At 41.9% G+C, this 21,700-nt stretch overlaps 2 protein-coding genes across 11 annotated transcripts in view; one reads left to right on the top strand and one right to left on the bottom strand.

Moving 5' to 3' along the window:
* LOC129178024 (C-myc promoter-binding protein-like) overlaps positions 1–8,553 on the top strand; it is a 47,869-nt gene extending 39,316 nt beyond the window's left edge. For 3 of the 8 annotated variants that reach the window (XM_054769674.1, XM_054769669.1, XM_054769670.1), the window contains 8 exons: positions 23–184; positions 2,573–2,753; positions 2,845–3,099; positions 3,172–3,289; positions 3,575–3,601; positions 4,042–4,204; positions 5,415–5,479; positions 5,698–8,552. In XM_054769674.1, coding sequence (XP_054625649.1) covers positions 23–184; positions 2,573–2,753; positions 2,845–3,099; positions 3,172–3,289; positions 3,575–3,601; positions 4,042–4,204; positions 5,415–5,479; positions 5,698–5,834 — 1,108 coding nt within the window. In that variant the 3' untranslated portion in view covers positions 5,835–8,552. Of the gene's footprint in view, positions 1–22; positions 185–2,572; positions 2,754–2,844; positions 3,100–3,171; positions 3,963–4,041; positions 4,205–5,414; positions 5,480–5,697 lie in introns of those variants that run through there. The other 5 variants (XM_054769672.1, XM_054769675.1, XM_054769673.1 and 2 more) reach the window with 5 other exon arrangements.
* Positions 8,554–9,541: 988 nt separating this feature from the next.
* The window catches only part of LOC129178025 (sodium/potassium/calcium exchanger 1-like), a 31,351-nt gene continuing 19,192 nt past the window's right edge, over positions 9,542–21,700 (bottom strand). For 2 of the 3 annotated variants that reach the window (XM_054769678.1, XM_054769676.1), the window contains 5 exons: positions 17,055–17,185; positions 16,580–16,822; positions 15,233–15,322; positions 14,084–14,250; positions 9,542–11,175 (listed from right to left, as the gene is read on the bottom strand). In XM_054769678.1, coding sequence (XP_054625653.1) covers positions 10,926–11,175; positions 14,084–14,250; positions 15,233–15,322; positions 16,580–16,822; positions 17,055–17,185 — 881 coding nt within the window. In that variant the 3' untranslated portion in view covers positions 9,542–10,925. The remainder of the gene's footprint in view (positions 11,176–14,083; positions 14,251–15,232; positions 15,323–16,579; positions 16,823–17,054; positions 17,186–21,700) is intronic. The other variant, XM_054769677.1, reaches the window with a different exon arrangement.

The raw sequence follows: 21,700 nt of genomic DNA, 5'->3' as shown, positions 1-21,700 counted from the left end.
TGATGTGTTCTTTTCTTCTTAGGCTGTTTTTAAAGGGAAGTCTGTCCGTGGATGAGGCGCTGAGTTCATCATATTCTACCTCAACAGGCTTTGACACAGGGACATCCACCTTATCCACCCCCTGCCCCACCACAGCTGTCTCCCCTCCTTCTCCTGTGATAGCGAGACCGAGGTGTCTGTCAAGGTGTCACTCAACATTATACCCCAGTGTTCTACTTGCTATACTTAGTATTTTTGTTACCATATTTTCTAGACCATAAGTCACACTTTTTTCATAGTTTGACTGATCCTGTGACTTACACACGTGGACGAAATTGTTGGTAACCTTCAATGAAAGAAAAACTCACAATGATCACAGAAATAACTTGAATCTGAAAAAAGTAATAGATAAAAATTCTATAAAATGTAAGCAATGAACGTCAAACATTGCTTTTCAACCATGCTTCAACAGAATTATTGAAAAAAATAAACTCATGAAACAGGCCTGGACAAAAATGATGATACCCCATAACTTAGTATTTTGTTGGACAACCTTTTGAGGCAATCACTGCAATCAAACAATTCCTGTAACTGTCAATGAGACTTTTGCACCTCTCAGTAGGTATTTTGGTCCACTCCTCATGAGCAAACTACTCCAGTTGTCTCAGGTTTGAAGGGTGCCTTTTTTAGACGGCATGTTTCAGCTCCTTCCGAAGAGGCTCAATAGGATTAAGGTCAGGGCTCATAGAAGGCCACTTTAGAATAGTCCAGTGTTGTCCTCTGAGCCATTCTTGGGTGTTTTTAGCTGTGTTTTGGGTCATTGTCCTGTTGCAAGACCCATGACCTGCGACTGAGACCAAGCTTTCTGACACTGGCCAGCACACTTCTCCCTAGAATCCCTTGATAGTCTTGAGATTTCATTGTACCCCGCACAGATTCAAGACACCCTGTTGCAGATGCAGCAAAGCAGCCCCAGAACATCCATGTTTCACAGTTGGGACAGTGTTCTTTTTTTGATCTGCTTCATTTTTTCGTCTGTGAACATAGAGATGATGTGCCTTGCCAAGAAGTTCCACTTTTGTCTGATCTGTCCATAGGACATTCTCCCAGAAGCTGTGTGGCTTGTCAACATGTAGTCTGGCAAAGTCCAGTCTGGCTTTTTTAATGACTTGTTTTCAACAGTGGTGTCCTCCTTGGTCTTCTCCCGTTAATTCCACTGTGGCTCAAACAACGACGGTGCGATCTGACACTGATGTTCCTTGAGCTTAAAGTTCACTTTTAATCAGAAGTTTTTCTGGGCTTTTTTGTTACCATTCGTATTATCCGTCTCTTTGATTTGTCATCAATTTTCCTCCTGCGGCCACATCCAGGGAGGTTGGCTGCAGTCCCATGGATCTTAAATTTCTGAATAATATGTGCAACTGTTGTCACAGGAACATCAAGCTGCTTGGAGATGGTCTTATAGCCTTTTAACATGCTTGCCGATCATTTTCTTTCTAATCTCCTGAGACAACTCTTTCCTTTGCTTCCTCTGGCCCATGTTGCGTGTGGTACACACCATGACACCAAACAGCACAGTGACTGACTGATTACAAGGTTGTAGACACATTTGGAATTACCATGTCCCTTTGGTCACATTATTTTCGGTCTTTTCTAGGAGTACCATCCTTTTTGTCCAGGCCTGTTTCATGAGTTTTTTTTTTTTTTTTTCAATAATTCTGTTGAAGCATGGTTGAAAAGCAATGTCTGACGTTCATTGGTTACATTTCATAGAATTTTTATTTATTTTTTACTTTTTTCAGTTTCAAGTTATTTCTGTGACCATTGTGAGTTTTTCTCTCATTGAACGAAGGTTACCAACAATTTTGTCCACGTGTGTATATTAGGTATGACTGTATATATTAAAATGTGTGTGTGTATACATAAGTATATACACACACACAGTGTATATACAGCAATCCCTCGCCACTTAACGCTTTGAATTTCACACCTTCACTATATTACATTTTTTCAAAAATATATTAATAAATCATGCTGTTATGTTGTTGAATACAGCCTATTATTACTCCAAAAAATATTGTGTAAATATAGTGTATTTTAATTGATTTGTGAATACAAAAATGAGGTTTTGGTGCTAAAATGTGGCTGTTTTGATGTTTCTACACATTGGGATGCGCACAGGCGTCATGTCACGTATTAAAAGTGTCTTGCGCTGACATTTATGAAACAGGTGAGTTTCTATTGTATCCGTATCCACTAAAAAATATTTGACTTATTTCAGCTTCCGTAGCTTTAGTTTGTCTTCTTGGTGTAAACATTGCCCCCTCCCTCTGGCTTCGTCGTCTTCTTTTGTGAATTTAATGCTATTGGAAGCGGCGCCAAAAAAAATTAAAATAAAAAAAAGCTTACTTTGATCATAGCTCGATCATAAATACCAGTAAATGCGACATGGCAACTTGTAGTCTAGTGTGACGCTTTTTTTTTTCCTCTTAATGTTGCCTTTTTTTGACTCATGGGACTTCTACTGTGGAAAATACATTAACTCTATAAGGAACAGCGCAAATTTGAGATGAAAGCTCTTTCTTCTCCACAGAACTCGATCCACCACATCGCACGGGATCAACATCTCCTCAGAGCGGCGACATGGGGCTCTTTCTTCGGCAACACCCATGGCTCGTAGTGTCAGTGCCTTCGGCCCCCTGGAAGAAACGTCTCAAAGCAACCATTTGTTGCCCATCTCTGGCAGTCTGCCCAGCCGGCTTAATGAACCCACTGTATGTCCCACACCACGGATACCAGTGTGTCATCAATATACTGGATAAATATAGATATATATTTTTTGTCTGGTGTATTCTCTCTATCCAGGACCCGCTGAGTATGGAATGGCGTCTCCACAACCCTGAGCCAGTGACAGTCCCCTACTTGAGCCCACTGGTGCTGTGGAAGGAACTGGAGAGCCTGCTGGAGAATGAGGGAGATGCAGTAATAACAGAAGCTGACATGGTGGACCACCATCCCATCATCTACTGGAATTTAGTCTGGTACTTCAGGCGGCTGGGCCTGCCCAGCAACCTGCCCGGACTCATCCTAACCTCCGAGCATTGTAACAGGGACTCCCAGGTGAAAAGCTGCTAGTCCATACGCACCACAGATGCAGAAATAACAAAAAGTTAAGTTGTGGTTTTCTGCCAGGTCCCCCGTCAGTGGATGTCAGAGGACAGTAAACACGTGTTGATCCAGATCCTGTGGGACAACCTGAAGCTACAGCAGGACCCTGTACAGCCTTTTTATATTCTCTGGAACACATACAGTGAGTCCCACTACACTAGTAGCTCAGCGTCAGCTGGAAAAGGCATTTGTCTAACAGGAAGAACAGAATCCACCAAGTACAAACACAGCTGCAGAACTGCACACTGTATGCCATTCTCACCCTCAAGCAACAAACGATTCACACTTGCATGTCTGTTTTATTACCACTAAGTGTACACTATAATCAACACACACTTCTGTTCAGAAGTTTTTACATATGCTTGCTTTTATGATTTATTTCAGCCATCTCCTGCTGCTAACAGGCTGTCTACTCTCTGTCTTCCAGGGCTTAATTGTACTCTGTTGTTAGAACGTGAGTAATGTAGACTCCTGTATAGAGTATGACGTTTGTTATGTCAAGTCTTTACTCTCTAATGTGTGTTCTATGTGTGATGTCATCTGTGGAAAGTGAACTTTTACTTTTCAGGGGGTGCTTTTTAGTGTGTGAAAATGTCCGTTGTAGGACACTTTTATGTGAAAGCGTCCCAGTATTTGAACGAGGGTGTTTTGTATTGTGAATGTTTACGCTCATGCATGTTGAAGTTTAAAGATAGCTGTTGTGCAACTATAAAACTGTCACCATCATGTTGGCAACATTTTCAACGTTGGTTAACAGCAAACATGTCTAGCTGAGGTATTGAGCAGCACTGTTTTGCTGATAACAATCAAACAAGGTCAGCAGCATTATTACATACTGTTAAACAACAGTCTACACAATGCTTGGTTACAAAAAGTGTGCGTGTGTTGTTGTAGATGTGGGCTACCCCGTGTCCCGAACTGTCCCAAAAGAAGAGAAGCCGTTCACTGAGGAGCTGCTGCAGAGTGTAGTGAGAAGCATCCAGAGGAACGACGTGGGCCGACCAATGGCTCATCTGCTGGAGATACAGCACCAGACATTTGGACTCAAAAGGCAAAGGTCAGCTGCTTTGTGCTTTTATTTTGAAAAGCTAGTGTGCGGCACTGTGCCTAAGCCGTACCGCTCTTTGTTCTTTCATGACTTTTTCCACTGCAGACAGGAAATGAGTTAAAAACAATGGTCAGTCATACTCTGAAGTAGACACTGATTGGCTGTCATTGTGTTTGGGCTTATTTTAGCATCAGCTGATAGGCTCCCATTGTAGTTGGGAGGGCAAGGTGAGTAGCAGGAGGGGCGACGTGAAAATGGAGGAGCATGTGAGAGTTGTCGGTCCAATGATGGGAAATTTAAGTTAAAAAAAAAAAACACCCCGTCGGCAGCATTGATAAGAGTGATACTGTATGCCTTCTATGTAAGGAGTTTGCCTACCACTGAAGCAGCTCAAGTTTAAACTACCACGTCAACACAAAGCACCCTGTTGTGAGTGCAGCCACAGCTAATGTTAGCAGCAAAGACATTAGCAATTTAGCCCTTTGCCAAACTAAACTCAAAGAGAACACGCCGCGTGTGAGCAAGTCTTTGACTGATGTTCTTGCAAAGTGGATGGTGATGAACTGCAGAACGAGAAATGAAGGAAGATGAGTTGTGTTGCAAACTGCGTTCAGGGACCCATCATACTGTAGTGTACAAGCCACCGTGCAGGAGTGCAGGACTACAGTGACCACCAAAATCAGCAAGTTGAGACAGCGAAAAGAAAATCAAACTTGAGATTTTGGTGGAGGATTTACCCAACTGTGTATAGCCTGGGTATAATTCAGAGCCCTGTGAGGATCACATCGTTCATTCGTGCATTCTGATCCATCTCATCAGTTGCATTTTTCAGTTGCTCAATGATTTTTTTTCCTTCCACAAGAATGGTACGAAAGGCAGCATTATCATCCAGTAGTACCTTGATATCGTCCTGTAGTGCCTTGGTATCCTTGCACAGTGCTATCCTTGCAAAGGTTCATCATTTTTTACTCGGAATTGACAGATTCCATATTTTTCCCCTTTGCTTGGCCTAAAAATGTAACTGTTACTGTCTCCCCACAATTTCTTTGTGTTTCTTAAAGCCAGAAAGTTGCCTTTTGAAATGACTGCCATGTCTGTGATCTGCTTTATTTCTTGCAAGTGAATGAGCAAGACTGGTGAATCCGTGGGCCAATCATTTTTGTGTTGATGATCACATTTCTGCTTTCATGGTAACTTTTATGGAATGTAACTTTTTTAGGAGTTTGTACCGAGACCTCCTCTTCCTGTCGCTGGTGGCTCTGGGAAAAGACAGCATTAATATCGGTGAGTAGCAAGATTGGCTTTCACATAAAACCTTCCATGATCGTTTAAAAATCACCTGACACATGCTTCATCACCATGACGTCAAGACAGCGGAACCCGCTTATGTCGACAAGCCGTCTGTGTCTACAAACGCAAGTCCTGGTCCGAGGGACGGCGACATAAGCGGCTTCCGCTGCGTTTGAGTCTAATTTGACACTTGAGAAATTGTGCTCTGTTAGATGCCTTCGATCGGGAATACAAGCTGGCATACGACCGCCTGCCGCCAAGGCTGGTGAAGCTGACCCGTAACTGCGACCGCCCCCCCAGCACGGGTGTCATGGAGTGTCGCAGGACGTTTGGGGAGCCTTACCTGTAAAAAAAAAAAAAAAAACAACAACAAAAAAACCCTCCTGGTAACAAGCGCTCAGGAAAGAGGCCGTCTTAAGTACACGGCATAAAAGTATTTTTAAGACAACATTTTAAAGTAAAGATGGCATGATAGAGTAGATTTGATGGTATTTTTTTGCATCTTAGTTGCATCCATGCAAAGTAAGCTTTATTGTCATGTCAGGTGGGAGTCTCCTGCTTTTCATCAGAGTGTTTCCACCTTAAATGTCAGTGGAGGTCAGGTTTGACTTTTTTTGTATTTTAAAAGTTGTTACCAGTGGGAGTGACTGATGTCAGTATTCATCTTTTAGAAGCAACGGACCCCAGTTTCAGCGTACAGGTGGTCCTCGGGTTCCTAGACTGTGATGTACGTCTAGTTTTAGTTTCTTTTACACTTAAATTATAGCAAAATGAACTGCTAAGTCACTCAAACTGCACACGCAACACATACAGGACACGTCAGATACACTCATAAAAAGATTGGGTACAAGAATAAAAGGAAACTAATACTTTTATCCCTGTGGTTGCCTTTCCCAGATCTCTTTGTAACAGCGCACAGAATCCATGACCCCTCTAGCATTCATTAGCATTCAGTAATCTTCATCTTTAATGATGGTTGGGACCAAAAGAGCGGCCAATATTGGTGGGTGTGTCTCCTCTCTCTGAGCTTTTTATGATGTTCATTTTCACTTCCATGGTAGATGGCTGTCCTGTTCTTTTTGACGCACTGCCGCTTGGGACACGTAATGAAGTGTCAAAAGTTAACTAATAAGCGATGTTCTTCCTCTGTTTCATTCTTGCGCTGACGCTGCAACCAGCTTTCGAGCGAGTCGCGTGTTTACGGACCAAAAATTAGGTTTTTAATGAATTTACGGGAGCGTCACAAACAGAGGACCACCTGTGCATGAAGTGTGATATTTACATGTTTGGACGTGTACAGGAAATGCTATGTTTGTGGTACAAAAGCTGTTTGAATCAGTATTAGGTCGTGTTGAAGTCGCGTCTCCAGCACATTACAACCGCAGCTGTTTTGTTGTGGCCCTGCAAGAGGTTCTGTTACATACCGGACACAAGGTACTAAAACGTACTGTGTCATGACGGCTACGCCAATACCCATCCAAAAGTGTTGGCGGCGTAGAAGCGACCCCTGCTATCACGCTACCACACACGTATTATTGTTTTGGGGTGATGATCCAAAGACAACTCCCAAAAGTCTTATGAAGGTCAACCACTTGGTGGGATGAACAAGTCATTGCCTGAAGGTCAGGATGCACTTTGACCCTTGAAAAAAAAGGTGAACTGACTGAACTTGAAAGTACTTCCTGATGGGAAAGCTGACTTGTAAAAATGAAGAAAATGTATAAATTGCACAATGTGTACATTTACATTTAACCCTTTGTAAAAATAATAAATATATAAATGATAATTTATGACAGTTGATACGAAAGCTGATAAGTGCATGTTTCTGTAATGGACGGAACATTCAGGGTTGTTTGGATGTAAATAAATAAAACTACATAGGAAACATCACTGCTTTTGGCTCCACTTTCTTGGGGGTGGGGAGGGGTGAAGATTTTTTTCTTTGATTCAAATGTCAGTTTTAAAAATGGACATCATAAATGTTAAGATCAAATAATGTTCAATAATGAGGTTGCTTGAAGCAAAGTCAGTCAGTCTCATTAGTGATGTGCGATACCACTGATTTCGTTTTGGATCCTATGCGGACTAAAATTCAGGACGGTATCGTGATATCGAGCCGATACCGATACTTTGCGCAAATTCACCTAATGTGAGCATTTTAAATAGTGTATTTGGTATAATTGCATAAAGAATGCAAGGCATTTAATTATTTGAAAAATATTAATACATTAATTATTTTAAGGTACCTCAAAATACTTGAGGGTTTACGATAAATAAAATAAATTAGCGGGGTGATTTACGAAATAGCCAGGCTAATATACAACAGAAAAAAACGGGACAAATCATACAAATTGTGTGAAAGCGGTATTTTAAACAATTAAAAAAAAACAAATTAAAATATATTTAAGAACTACTATAAGAATGATAAATATGATACCATAATTCACACATGGCTCCATTCCAACAGATAAACATTACCTCAAATGACTGAAGTATGAAAAGTAGCGACATTTTGATTTGCGAATCGATTTTAGAGCAAGTATCGATATTTCAGTATCGATCCGCACATCTGTTGAAATCAGCCACGTGTGAATTAGTTTACATTCTGATAGTAGTTCTTAATTTAATTTTATTATTTTACTTTTATTGTATAAAACACAATTTTGGCATTTTTGATTTTACCCTTGTTTTTTTTTCTGTTGCATTAGCTTAATGCTATCTGAATATACAATACTTCTGAGCTATGCTATGAAATCAACAGTGGCAGCAGCTGCTCATTCTAGGAGGGGAAGCTCATTTTTTCCCGAGCTACTGTTTTATGTGTCTGTTATTGTATTTACTACTGCTACCAGTAGAGGGCGGTGTATACTCACCTTGAAGACCTGTGTAGCTCCACCTGTCTGTGTGTTTGCCTGTACCAGCATATTAGTAGTGATGTGTCGGTCGCGAACGAATCGGCTATAAGAACCGGTTCTTTGAAATGAACGACAGGAGCCGGTTTGCGTTGTTGGGAGCCAACTAGTTATTTTCCTCGTCCTTTTTTTTTTTTTTATAGGCAATTGTCATTGGTCAAGATGTGTGGCCACGTCGCTGTGTCCACACTGAGCAGGGAGAGGGGCGGGATTGGTGCTCTTAGAAATTTGTATGAAGAGATTTGACCTATTTTGACCTAATTTGTCTATTTCGATGGGTCTTTGTTTTTTATAAAATAACATATTTTTGTAGCTGCCCAATGAGGTCTAAATAAATCCATTTAAATAATAAACATTTGATATGTTTTTTTTACATTGGCAATTCATTTTACACAATACACAGCCCTTTGGGAACCGGAAGAGCCGTCTCATTTTAGTGAGCCGATCCAAAAGAAACTGCTCTCTAAAAAGAACCGAAATTTCCATCACTACCGCCGGCCAAATATATAGCCACAACAGTTCTTATTGGCTAAGGGTTGATTGGCTGTAAACCATTGTCAATCAATCCCATTCGTGCAGTCGCTGGCTGCTGTAACTGCGTGATCTGCTTGCTAACCGCCAATAAACAAGCAGCAGCAGCAGCAGCTAACCGGCTGAATGAATCTTAGGTTCAAGGAGTAGGATATGTTTTAACAAGGATAACAAAACGCTACAAACGAACGGCGCCAGGACGAAACGCCGTCAGAGGAGTGAATATGTGTGAGTCACTTAATAATTTCTTGTGTCCAATGGAGTAGGTTGATCATTAAAATTCAAACGATATTTGAATTGAGTGTTTAAAATGTGAGAAAATGTTGATGCCTGTCTGAGAAGAGTGAATCAAGTGTATGGTGAGGGGTTTTACAGCTTTAAAACATAATGTATAATTGTAAACAAATAAAGTTGACTACTTCACGGATTTCACTTATAGCAGGCTATTTTGTGCACCCATCCCGCGATAAACGAGGGAACACTGTATTTCAACAACATCGAATAAAGTGCTTAAAAACTTGGTTTCAAACGAATTCATGCCATTTTTTTAGTGCATGTGAACCTATTGTGTGTGTGTGGGGGGGGGGGGGGGGGGCATTTCTGCTCATATAAAAGGTTGACAGAGACAGTTTGTCTGTAGAGCCGATAGAAAAAATAATTTATTACAGAATGGAATTTTAAAATGAAAACAGCAGTTATAAAAATGGTACTTTTGCTTTCCCAAATCCACACACCATCGCACTTTTTACACAACAACACCAATGCAAATCATTTCTCTCCACTACATCGACACATCATTACACACACAAACCTGAACAAAAAGTAGCATCTCGTGCACGGAATACTTTCTGGGATCAGACAAGAAATGTTTGCTGCACACAGAATGTACTGCTGGGAGTTAAAAAGGAGTACATTCATCCCCCGTTCATTGCTGTTAACTGGTTCCACCCCGGACCATGATAAGTGATAAGCAAAGTCGGATTCCTTATTTACAGTATAAATGGAATATTTTCCTAGTTAGAGCATAGAAACCTTCTAGATACGCTATGAAAGAACACCCCTATAGTCACCTCTACACGCGTATTACCCAATATTGTAGACATATTTATAGATTTAAGCCATTTAAGACATAAATAAGACGTGTGCCTGTGTGTTGCAGTAAATATGTTCTTTAGCGGAATGGGGGGTGGACAGGAAGTGACGTTGGGGGTTCAGAGTTGATTTTAAGTGTTAGGGATTATTGTGCCTGTGGTGAGATCATTCAAAGCTGCCATAAAAGCCTGTTGTTCCCCAAAGGTTACACTAACATTGCTGACACCGAGTGACCAGTGTAGAATACTACATATAACGTCTTTGAATGCTTTATATTTATATTTTACTTCAGTTAGCACTTTTTATGCTTGAAAATGCTTCATTTAGGCAAAAGATACGTACAATTTGCTTAACTGTGCATCCTTTTGCACTAATAGGCCGTATTCAACCATGTAACAGCATGATTTATTTTACATTTTTTGAAAAATGGCCATAAAACGAAGCTGTGAAATTCAAAGTGCAAAGTGGCAAAGGGAATACTGTATATTTGTACTTTGAAGTACCACCTTGGATGCAATAGCATTACAACGTGTGAACAAGACGCACACAGTGACGGTTATGGACCAGTTGTGTTCTTGTATGAATTGTAGTACAGTGGAACCGGCTTTGTCCACCTTGTTTATGTCGGCAGCCCATCACGTCCCAGCACACAGTGTTCTTATTATTAAAAAGGGGCCGCTGAAGTCGACGTCAACTTACGTTTTGTTGACATAAAGGTGTCACTAACATTGTGATAAATCAGCACCATCAGGGGCTAATTGGCGCCAAATAAATAAATAAATAAGGGACGATAAGGGGGAGAAACGTGATGACTCTCCGAAGCATCAATGACTGACAGGTCCTGGAAAACAGAAGAACGTTGGCGGCGCCCAAAGTGGCGCAAAGGCGCCGCCCTTCACCGCTGCTCAAATGGAGACGGTACAAACGAGGACGCGGTCCTCCAGCAGGACGCTGAGGATGAGGAAGACGAAGTAGAGCGCAAACATGGTCAGGCCCAGCGTTCGGCTCATCTTCCAGCGGCAGGTGGCGATGGAGATGGTGACGAAGAGGAGCATGAGGAAGAGCAGCACGATGGCACAGAACAGGCCGTTGGAGCTGACGATCACGGCATCGCCGTTGTGCAACAGCGAGTACAAGAGCCACGGGACTGGCAGACTACGACATAAGAGGCAAGGCATGTTGAAACCATGGCAACTGCACTGGTGACGTCCTCCTAGAGGACGTTTCACCTCATCTGAGCAGACTTCATCAGTTCACGCTCAAAAGACTAGATAGGACAGCACTAGTCCGAGGAGATGGTGCAAAATGACAGAGGCCCTACTCCATTTTCGCTTAATGACGAAAGTGTGAAACGTTCTTGTGTGTGGTGTGAGAAATACTTTGGATCCTGCAACAACCCCCTCAGACTAGAGCTGTCCTATCGAGTCGTTGAGCATTAAGAGGCAAAACGTCTTCTGATGACCTGGACGAATGAACATTCCCAGACATGCACTACGTCGTACACGACGTCCCACCAGTGCAGGCGTGTCCAAAGTGCAACCCACGACTTTTTTTATTGAGCCGCAACACATTCCAAAAATATAATTTCATAAGACAACTTGGGGGAAAAAAAGCAGCAAAAATGAAAAAATGTGCAGTAATTTTACAAGAATAAAGTCAAAATAAGGAGAAAAAAACCTTTAATTGTACGAGAAGAATGTCAATACAATACTATACTGCTCAAAAAAATTAAAGGAACACTTCGAAAACACATCAGATCTAAACTGGGGGAAAATGATCTTGAATATCTTTCCTGATAATAAGTGGGTGATGTATTAGTAACAAAATGATGCCACATCATTTGATAGAAATGAAAATGATCACCCTACAGAGGGGGGAAATCAAAGACACCCCAAAAATGAAAGTGAAAAAATGATGCAGCAGACTGCTCCATTTTGCTAAAATGTCATTGTAGCAACTCAAAATGATTCTCAGTAGTTTGTGTGGCCCCCACGTGCTTGTACGCATGCCTGACAACGTCGGGGCATGCTCCTAATGAGACTACGGATGGTGTCCTGGGGGATCTCCTCCCAGATTTGGACCAGGGCATCAATGAGCTCCCTACAGTCTGAGGAGCAACCTGGTGGCACCGGATGGACGTAAACATAATGTCCCAGAGGTGTTCTATTGGGTTTAGGTCAGGTGAACGTGGGGGCCAGTCAATGGTATCAATTCCTTCATCCTCCAGGAACTACCTGCATACACTAGCCACATGAGGTCGGGCATTGTTGTGGACCAGGAGGAACCCAGGTCCCACTGCACCAGCGTAGGTTCTGACAATGGGTCCAAGGATTTCATCCCGATACCTAATAGCAGTCAGGGTGTCGTTATCTAACCTGTAGAGGTCTGTGCGTCCTTCCAGGGATATGCCTCCCCAGACCATCACTGACCCACCACCAAACCGGTCATGCTGAATGATGTTGCAGGCAGCATAACGTTCTCCACGGCATCTCCAGACCCTTTCACGTCTGTCGCATGTGCTCAGGTTGAACTTGCTCTCATCAGGGAAGAGCACAGGGCACCAGTGGTGTAGTTGCCAATTCTGGTGGTCTATGGCAAATGCCAATCGAGCTCAACGGTGCTGGGCAGTGAGCACAGGGCCCACTACAGGACGTGGGGCCCTCAGGCCACCCTCATGGAGCCTGTTTCTGATTGTTTGGTCAGAAACATTCACACCAGTGGCCTGCTGGAGGTCATTTTGTAGGGCTCTGGCAGTGCTCATCCTGTTCCTCCTTGCACAAAGGAGACGATACCGATCCTGCTGAGGGTTGAAGGACCTTCTATGCCCTGTCCAGCTCTCCTGGAGTAACTACCTGTCTCCTGGAATCTCCTCCATGTGTCCAGGAGCTCATTGATGCCCTGGTCCAGATCTGGGAGGAGATCCCCCAGGACACCATCCGTAGTCTCATTAGGAGCATGCCCTGACGTTGTCAGGCATGCGTACAAGCACGTGGGGGCCACACAAACTATTTCTATCAAATGATGTGGCATCATTTTGTTACTAATACATCACCCACTTATTATCAGGAAAGATATTCAACATCATTTTTCCCCCAGTTTAGATCTGATGTGTTTTCAAAGTGTTCCTTTAATTTTTTTGAGCAGTGTATATCATACATAATGAGGAAAAATAACGCCATTTTAGTAGCATAAAAATGACAAATTAAAGAAGAAAGAGGGTTTTTTGTCATAATATTATGACAAAAAACAAACGATACAAGTAATAAAGTTGTCAAAAATCTTTTTTTAAATAGTTCTAATCTTACGAGAATAAAGTCAAAATTTTATGGCAATAAAGTTATAGTTACGAGAAGTAAAATAGTTGGAAAATTTAAAAACAACAGCAGAAATGGGAAAAACAGCTGTAATTTTACAAGAATAAAGTCAAAATATTATGAGGAAAAATAACTTTAGTAGCATAAAGTTGAAATATTACAAAAAATACTGTTTTAGTTGTAATCTGAGAAACAAACAAAGTTGTAATGTTTGGGAAATGAGGTTGCGGACAAAGTTATAAATGCTACGAGAATGAATTCATAATTACATTTTTAACATTATTAGCTCCCTCTTGACATGAAATAACACACCAAAAGTCACCTTTACACTTGTATTAGCCAATTATAGTAGACATAATAAGAGAAAATAAGACACATCTAAGACTCACACGTTAGCATTGCGAGAGCTACTTGTATTTTTCTTTACTTGTCTCGTCAATGTAACATTAGTGACACCTAGTGACCAGTGTTGAATATTACATATCATCTCAACGTCTTTGAATGCGGTTTCTGAATGCCTTATATTTGTATTTTACTTCATTTAGCCATTTTAATCTTGAAAATGCTTCATTTAGGCACAAAATACGTAAAATGTGCATATTTTTTTGAGTAATAATGGGCCATATTCAACCACGAAGCAGTGACGCCTTATTAATTAACTGAATTTTTTTGTGCATACTACATGATCGGCACTGAATTTTGTGGTACAGCTGAGGTGGCTGAGGTGCAGCATTCGAGTGAGTACTTACCCTACAGTGATGTCAAAGATGTTACTGCCCACCGAGCTGGACACAGCCATGTCCCCCAAACCCTTGCGGGCCACAATAACGCTGGTGATGAGGTCGGGGATGGACGTCCCAGCCGCCAGGATGGTGAGACCCATGATTTCCTCGGAGATACCCATCGTCTCACCCACCTGTTGAAAAAGTCAGGATGCATGGCTACTGCTGTTTAAAGGCTACTCATGAGTCCACCTGGGAGGAGGTGGGAACAAGTCAGTGTTTTGAAACGCTGAAGTCTTTCACCTCGAGTCAAAAGACATTCAAGTCCAAGTCAAGTCTCAAGTCAAGACAAGACAGGTTGACTCAAGTCTAAAGTCATATGCTTTAAATTCTTACGAGTCATAAGCACTGTTTAGTGTCCCCCTAATAAAATGTTATTTTAACAATGTAACACTCTTATTACCATCCAGTTTCTATACTGCTTCTCCTCTTTTAGGGCATGCTGGAGCCTATCCCAGCTGACTTCGGGCGACAGGCGGGGTACACCCTGGACTGGTCGCCAGCCAATAGCAGGGCACATACAGACAAACAACCATTCACACTCACATTCATACCTATGGACAATTTAGAGTCACCAATTAACCTAACATGCATGTTTTTGGAATGTGAGAGGAAACCGGAATACCCAGAGAAAACCCACACACCCACGCACGCACGGGGAGAACATGCAAACTCCACACAGAAATGCCCCAAGGGAAACTCGAATCCAGGTCTTCCCGATCTCCAGGCTGTTACTGTGTTGGCCAACATGCTAACCACTAGACCACCGTGCGGCCCCACTCTTATTACATTTGACAAATACAATGAATGTATTTTGAATTGTTTTATTTTTTAAATGAAATATGACATGACTTAGTCACAGAAAAAGAGTGCCGACGTAGCATTCAGGATTTATGTAATCCACGCTTTTGTTTTTTGTTCTTAAACCTGACTGGACGTTAATAGATGCGAATACTTAGAATACATTCCCTGAAAATCGAAAGTATTTTCAAGTCATCAAACTAAACTCCGGCTCAAGTCATTGATGATATTGTCAAGTCGAGTCCAAGGTCATCAAAATTGTGCCTCAAGGCCAGACCTCTGGTCTGTACTGGTAGTATGTCAGTGACATCTGACCTGATGAGCCCACCACACCATCAGGTAGGAGAAAACTGCAATCCACAGGACCGAGCCAATAAACGTGAGGGCAAAGTACTTCTTGGATGCCTGCGGAATACAAAACACATTTTCCCAGGCTGAGCAAAGCACATCCCATCTTGTTGTGATACATGCATGACTGCTTCCGGGTGACGACTTAAAGCAGGGAAGTCCCACGTGCCATTTTATTGAAATAAAAATAATGATTCATGTACATTATTAGATATTACTCTAATCTGCTAACACAAAGCTAAGATGTGGATGTTTTGTTCCAATGTATTGACCTACTGGCAGGAAAATATGGTTTGTTATTGAAATGATAGAATTCTTACTGTCCATTATTCCATTTCATTATGCACTCACACACACATATGCGTTTCTGCTAAGATACACATTAATGTCACATTGACGTGCTAGGATTATCACCTCTTGTCCCCAAAACAAGTCCTCCACATGCTTATCACCTGATTGAAATAGCCTTGGGTGTCTGGGCATGTAAAAAAATTGCATTAGCCTCTTGCTCTTTTAGATCACTCTTTTAGACCCCTCACATATGCGCATCCTTTATAGCAGCCTCTCTTTTCTCTGGGAGCAGGTTGTAAGGATTTTGCCTCCTTGCATCCATGTTTTATTCGATTGTGCCTGTCATGATCCTTAAAGAAGTTGTCTCATCTCTTGTCTATGTTGGCGCTAGCAGCAGATTTACCCTTGACACTAACACTGGATTGCTTTTAGCATCTTTGATGCACAATTTTAAAAATGATTTGTATGTGGCAGAAAAAGTTTGGACACCCGCGTCTTAGTGAATACTGACTGCAGTGTTTACAGCAGATGCAAAATATGCAAAAAGACTATGCAGCCGAAGTCAAGGCAACGTATTAAAAAGGTTTCAACAACGGGCACATTTCCCAATTAATCATGAAATAATAGTTTAAGAAACGTAAGCGTAGAAAACACGCATTTCTATAGTGGAGTTCATGACACAAAGCAAAGCCGTCAAACTATTTGCTTTTTTTCTACACAAGCAGCTGCTACAAGTGAAAGGAGAACTTTTGTTATAGATTCATGCATCTTACCGCTAAGTTTGTTTATCCGTAATAGAAACAATAAAGATGAAAGTTACATCTCCCTGTGTAGTTTCAGACGTCTGTTCACCACTTAATCTTTGCCGCAGGGGAGCCAGAGCGAATCAGGAGTCAGCTGACTGATGTCATATGACATCTACAAAGCGACGTTTATGCGATCGATCCAAACTACCTTCACGATCGTCCGGTAGCTCACGATCGACATAACAGGCACCCCTGGTTTACAGATTGGTATACACACCGGGTTGCGGACGTCGGGCAGCGTGAGCCACAACGGGAACACAATGGGTAACAGGAAGAGGTAAGTGGCCTGCTTGCGTCTGGTTCCCGGCCAATCTAAAGACAAGGGCTCATTCTCCTCGTCCTCCTTGTCTCCATCGTCATCCTCACTTTCACTGGAGTCGCCGCTGTCATCGTCCCCGCTGTCATCGTCCCCGCTGTCATCGTCACCGCTGTCATCGTCACCGCTGCCACCAGAGCTCTCCTGAGCAAAATCAACAGCTAGAAGCACCTTTGCCTTAAGCGGAGTCAGCACTCGCAGGATTGTGATTAACATCTAAGACTAAATATTTCTATAGTCTGATATCTGGTCTTGTTTCTCTTGTTTATACCCAAGAATGGACCACATTTCTAGCAACAAAGCACATAAAACATCAATTCCTAAAATCATTTGCAAAAATACATTTTCACTTTCACAACAAGCGAATGGTGCACACCTTCGAGCCGTCATGGTTGTTGTCCAAGCTCTTGATCTCCTCGGCTGAAGGCTGGGAGGCAGACTGCTTGGCTGTGGCGTTGTTGGATCCACTCGCCGAAGACTGCTCAGATTTTGGCTTGCGATCATCATCTGGAACAAAGACGAGGAAACGCAAAAAGCAAAGTTAATTTTATAATTTAGTGTAAAAACTTCATGCAAATATTAGCTTTTCAATCCCTGAAGGAAGCACTCAGCCCATTTTGATGCTTTTTTGTTTCATACTTAAGAGTCTGTAGTAGTAAAGTTATGTGCAGTCAGATCCAGAAGGTCAATCGCATTTTAATGGCTTCGTCTAAAACGGGGGTCACCAACCCGTCGATCGTGAGCTACTGGTCCATCTTTGGGACTTTGCCGGCCGATTGCGATAATATTAGAAAAAAATGTATTATAACATCAGTGCCCTCCCCTCCCAGAGAGCTGCCAACAGGCACGCAGTTTAACCACTGAACAGGCCCGTACGCCTAGCCGCCCTCCAGGCATGCAACCAGCAAGCTCCAGCCAGGAGCCCAGTCCCCAAAACTCACCCGCAACAAAAAGCACCCAGGGACAAGCGAAAGAAAAAGAGAGAGAGACAGAATGCCAGAGTGCAGCAACGTGCCTGAGCAACAACACAACACAACAGTAATTATTGCACGTTAATATGGCCCAAAATCTGCGTATGCTACCTCAACATTAAGCCACAAGTATAACTCATAGACGAGCACCTCCAATAAAGTTAGGGCTGACCATTGTAATGCTTTAACCAGTCTCTCTCTCCTCAACCATCATCGCTCGCCCATGACACTGAGCCAACAAGCGGAGTTGTAGTTTGCTTATGGAGCCGACGCCACACGCCCGACCCCGACAAGATCCACAAAAGTACGGGTGACCAAAGTGCGGCTCGCAGGCCATCCTCGGCCGGTGGCTCATTTGCCATTGCATCAAAGCAGAAACAAAATAAAATAGAAAAAAACCCAGCAAAAATGGTAAAAACAGCAAAAAAGACAATGAGAAAAGGTTGATGCCAACAACCAATAATAACCAATATATATTAGGGGTGCTCCAATCGATCGGCCGATCATCTCCACCTCCATTGCAGCAGCCATCCCATAGCAACCGTCTCCAGCCCGGTTTCCCTTCACAGAGAGTGACAGAAGTTTTGCACCCTGCAAAACATGCCACAAAAAATATCTCGCCGTGGTGGCGCGTTAAAAACTTTAGATTGGTGCGGTATTTGGTGGTCATCGTCAGTCGGGCTGCGGCTAATTATCCAAAACACGGGACACGCGCCCTTGTGTGCGTTGTAGTTGGAGGTCTACGAAATGTGGTTGGATTCGTTAGGCTGGAGGACACCAGGTTGCCTGGGGTCCTGATGGAGTGCTGTCAAGGTGCTCTTGCATCCAAAGTCTCCATAAAGAAGGCGCCTGATCCTCTAAGTTTCACCAGTGATTTTGAAAAAGTTAAATATGTTTTTGCTGAAATGTTATGGTTCCCCTTTCATATAATATACCTGTAGTCCAGGGGTCACCAACATGGTGCACCAGGGAGCCCCCCCATGACCACATGAGGCGCCTGCAAGCCTGCTTTTCATTCATGTTTTCAGTTAATAATGTGAGAACACAAACCCTGATATAGCCAATAGTAAATTTTAACATTTACACTTACAGTAATCTGTGTGATAGGTATGGGCCAATTTCACTCATGGATGATTGGTATCGGCCGAGACCAGGGATCTTGGCCTCAAAAAGCTTTTTGACCACTGGTCTAAAATATTGCAGAGGAAAACACATACAACTGTTCCTCGCCACGTTGTGCTTCAAATTTCAGTGTTTCGAAAATATATTACTAAATCATGCTGATTTGTGGTTGAATACGGCCTATTATTAGTCCAAAAATATGCAAATGTAAACACATTTGACATTTTTTGTCTAAATTAAGCATAAAAATGGCTAAATAAAAAAAAAATATATATATAAGGCATTCAGAAGACATTCAAAGACGTGATGATATGTAGTTTTCTACACTTGGTCACTAGGTGTCAGTAATGTTACTGTAATGTTCAGTGAGACACACAAGCACCAGACTTGATCGCCGGAACAACAGGCTTTTATTGCAGGTTTGAATGATCTCACAACAGGTACAATAAACCCAAATAAAAACACTGGCTATTGTTGTAGCCGTAACCCACGTCAAGCTGAAACTCAATTCTGAAACCCTCAATGTCACTCCCTGTCCGCCCGCCACTGTGCTGCCCGAGGGAACACATTTATAGCAACACACACAAGCATTAGTCTTATTTACGTCTTATATAGCTTATTATATCTACTATATTGGGTAAAGGTAACTCTTGGGGTATTACTTTATGTCTAGAGGGCTCTAATGATGTTAGAAAGCGTATTTAGAAGGTCATAAACAGGTTTGAAAATATGAAAATATTCCATTTATAAATAAGGAATCCTTCTTCATGGAAATTATCCCAGTGAGGTCTGGAACCGATTAAGCAAGAAACAAGAGATTACCGTCCTCACATTCTGCAACACACCTGAATACACCGGACAGACAAAAGTAAGCAAACGCTTTTTTTTTTTTTCCAATGAATGAATCAAGCAGGAGTTGGATAGACCGCTTACTTCCACAGAAATCTTCATCCTTCATCTTACCAAGACTTTTCAGACCCTTTGTATGCTTCCAACTTTGTGGGACGCTCCATAAAGGCACTTTTGGATGGGTTTGGTGTGGAACAACTTGCACAGTACACAGTAACAATTATCATTTTCTTATGTTTTCACTTCCGATATGTGCAGTGATCATATGGCAAAATACTTTTCTCTATAGAGTGTATATTTTTACAAGAGAGGATTTAAACACAGGGCAGCATGGTGGAATAGTGGCTATAGCAAGTGGGCCTCACAGTCAGGAAATCTGGGTTAGAACGTCCGTCGGAACATCCCTGAAGGCATGTTCTCCCCGTGCATGCGTCCCTTTTCCTTTCACCTTCCAAAAAAGTTAGGTTAATTGTACACTCTAAATAGTTCATAGGTGTGAATTTAAGTTTGAATAATTATTTATTTTAAGAAAACACACAAAAATATCTATGTATACTGTATGTATATATTTTTAATAAATTATCGTAAATTATTGTATTATATTTATGTATTATTATTATTTAGTATTCATTTATTTATTTTTTGTTATAACCCTAACCTCAACATCAACACCGATCTTACCCATAACGCCAACCCTGTATGTGTCGTGTGATTGGCTGGCAACCAGTCCAGGGTGTACCTCGCCTCACGCCCAATGTCAGATGGGACAGTAATGATGACAAACAGTATGGAAATTGGACGCATGGATGGATGGATGGATGAATTTGCACTGCATTAATCCGCGGAATGATTGATTCAGAGCCATCGAGTCCCCTTTAGGTTGCCTTCACAACCACTTTGCTCAACATCTCAGGCATCTGAAGCACCTCATTACTCCAAATGTGATGCATGAACACAGACAACTCTGATTGCGGAGATGGACCTCCTTCAAGCCTAATCCTTCATTTATGTCCAGTAAATGACAGAATATCCAAATGAAGGACTGCTTTAACAAAGGACTGCAGACCTTTACCAGGACCCGACTGTTAGCAAGGGTTTAAAAAAAGAAAATGTAATTCCAGGATTTGAACCTTTTACTTGGGATCCAATTCAGATTTACATGCTTTCTACTGAACCTAAAAGATTTGCTGCAAATCAGTTCAGTCGTTTTTGCGTAATGCTGCTGAAGCCGATGGGGATGTCATACAACTTCATGTCAGAAAAACCCAACTATCCCTTTCAAGTATGCATAACCATCAGGAGTTCTACTGTACACACTTGTGTGAAAAAGTGGTTTTCCCCTTCCTGATGTGTTATTTGCATGTTTGTCCCTCTTAAATGTTTCAGATCAAACAAATTGGATTATTAGTCAATTACAACACAACGGAACATATAATGCAGTTTATAAATTAAACTTTTTATTATTAAGGGAAAAAAATCCAAACCTACATGGCCCTGTGTGAAAAAGTAATCGCCCCCTAAACCTAATAACTGGTTGGCCCACCCAACAACTGCAAACAAGTGTTTCCGATAACTTGCAAAGAGTCTCTTACAGCACTGTGGAGGAATTTTGTCCCACTCATCTTTGCAGAATTGTTGTAATTCAGCCACATTGGAGGGTTTTCCAGCATGAAGCGCCTTTTTAAGGTCATGCCACAGCATCTCAATAGGATTCAGGTCAGGTCAGGTTGACTAGGCCACTCCAAAGTCTTCATTTTGTTTTTCTTCAGCCATTCAGAGGTGAACTTGCTGGTGTGTTTTGGATCATTGTCCTGCTGCAGAACCCAAGTTGGTTTCAGATTGACATCACAAACAGATGGCCGGACAGATCGGTAGACAGATCGGTAGACAGCCGATTTCATGGTTCCATTTATCACAGCAAGTCTTCCAAGTTCTGAAGCAGCAAAACAGCCCTAGACCATCACACTACCACCACCATATTTTACTGTTGGTATGATGTTCTTTTTCTGAAATGTGGCGTTACTTTTACGGCAGATGTAATGGGACACACACCTTCCAAAAAGTTCAACTTTTGTCTCGT

The sequence above is a fragment of the Dunckerocampus dactyliophorus genome, chromosome 3 (genome assembly GCF_027744805.1).
Source record: "Dunckerocampus dactyliophorus isolate RoL2022-P2 chromosome 3, RoL_Ddac_1.1, whole genome shotgun sequence".
Classification (NCBI taxonomy): Eukaryota; Metazoa; Chordata; class Actinopteri; order Syngnathiformes; family Syngnathidae; genus Dunckerocampus; species Dunckerocampus dactyliophorus.
The sequence above is the reverse complement of the archived record's forward strand: the minus strand, read 5'-3'. Positions and strand labels throughout refer to the sequence as shown.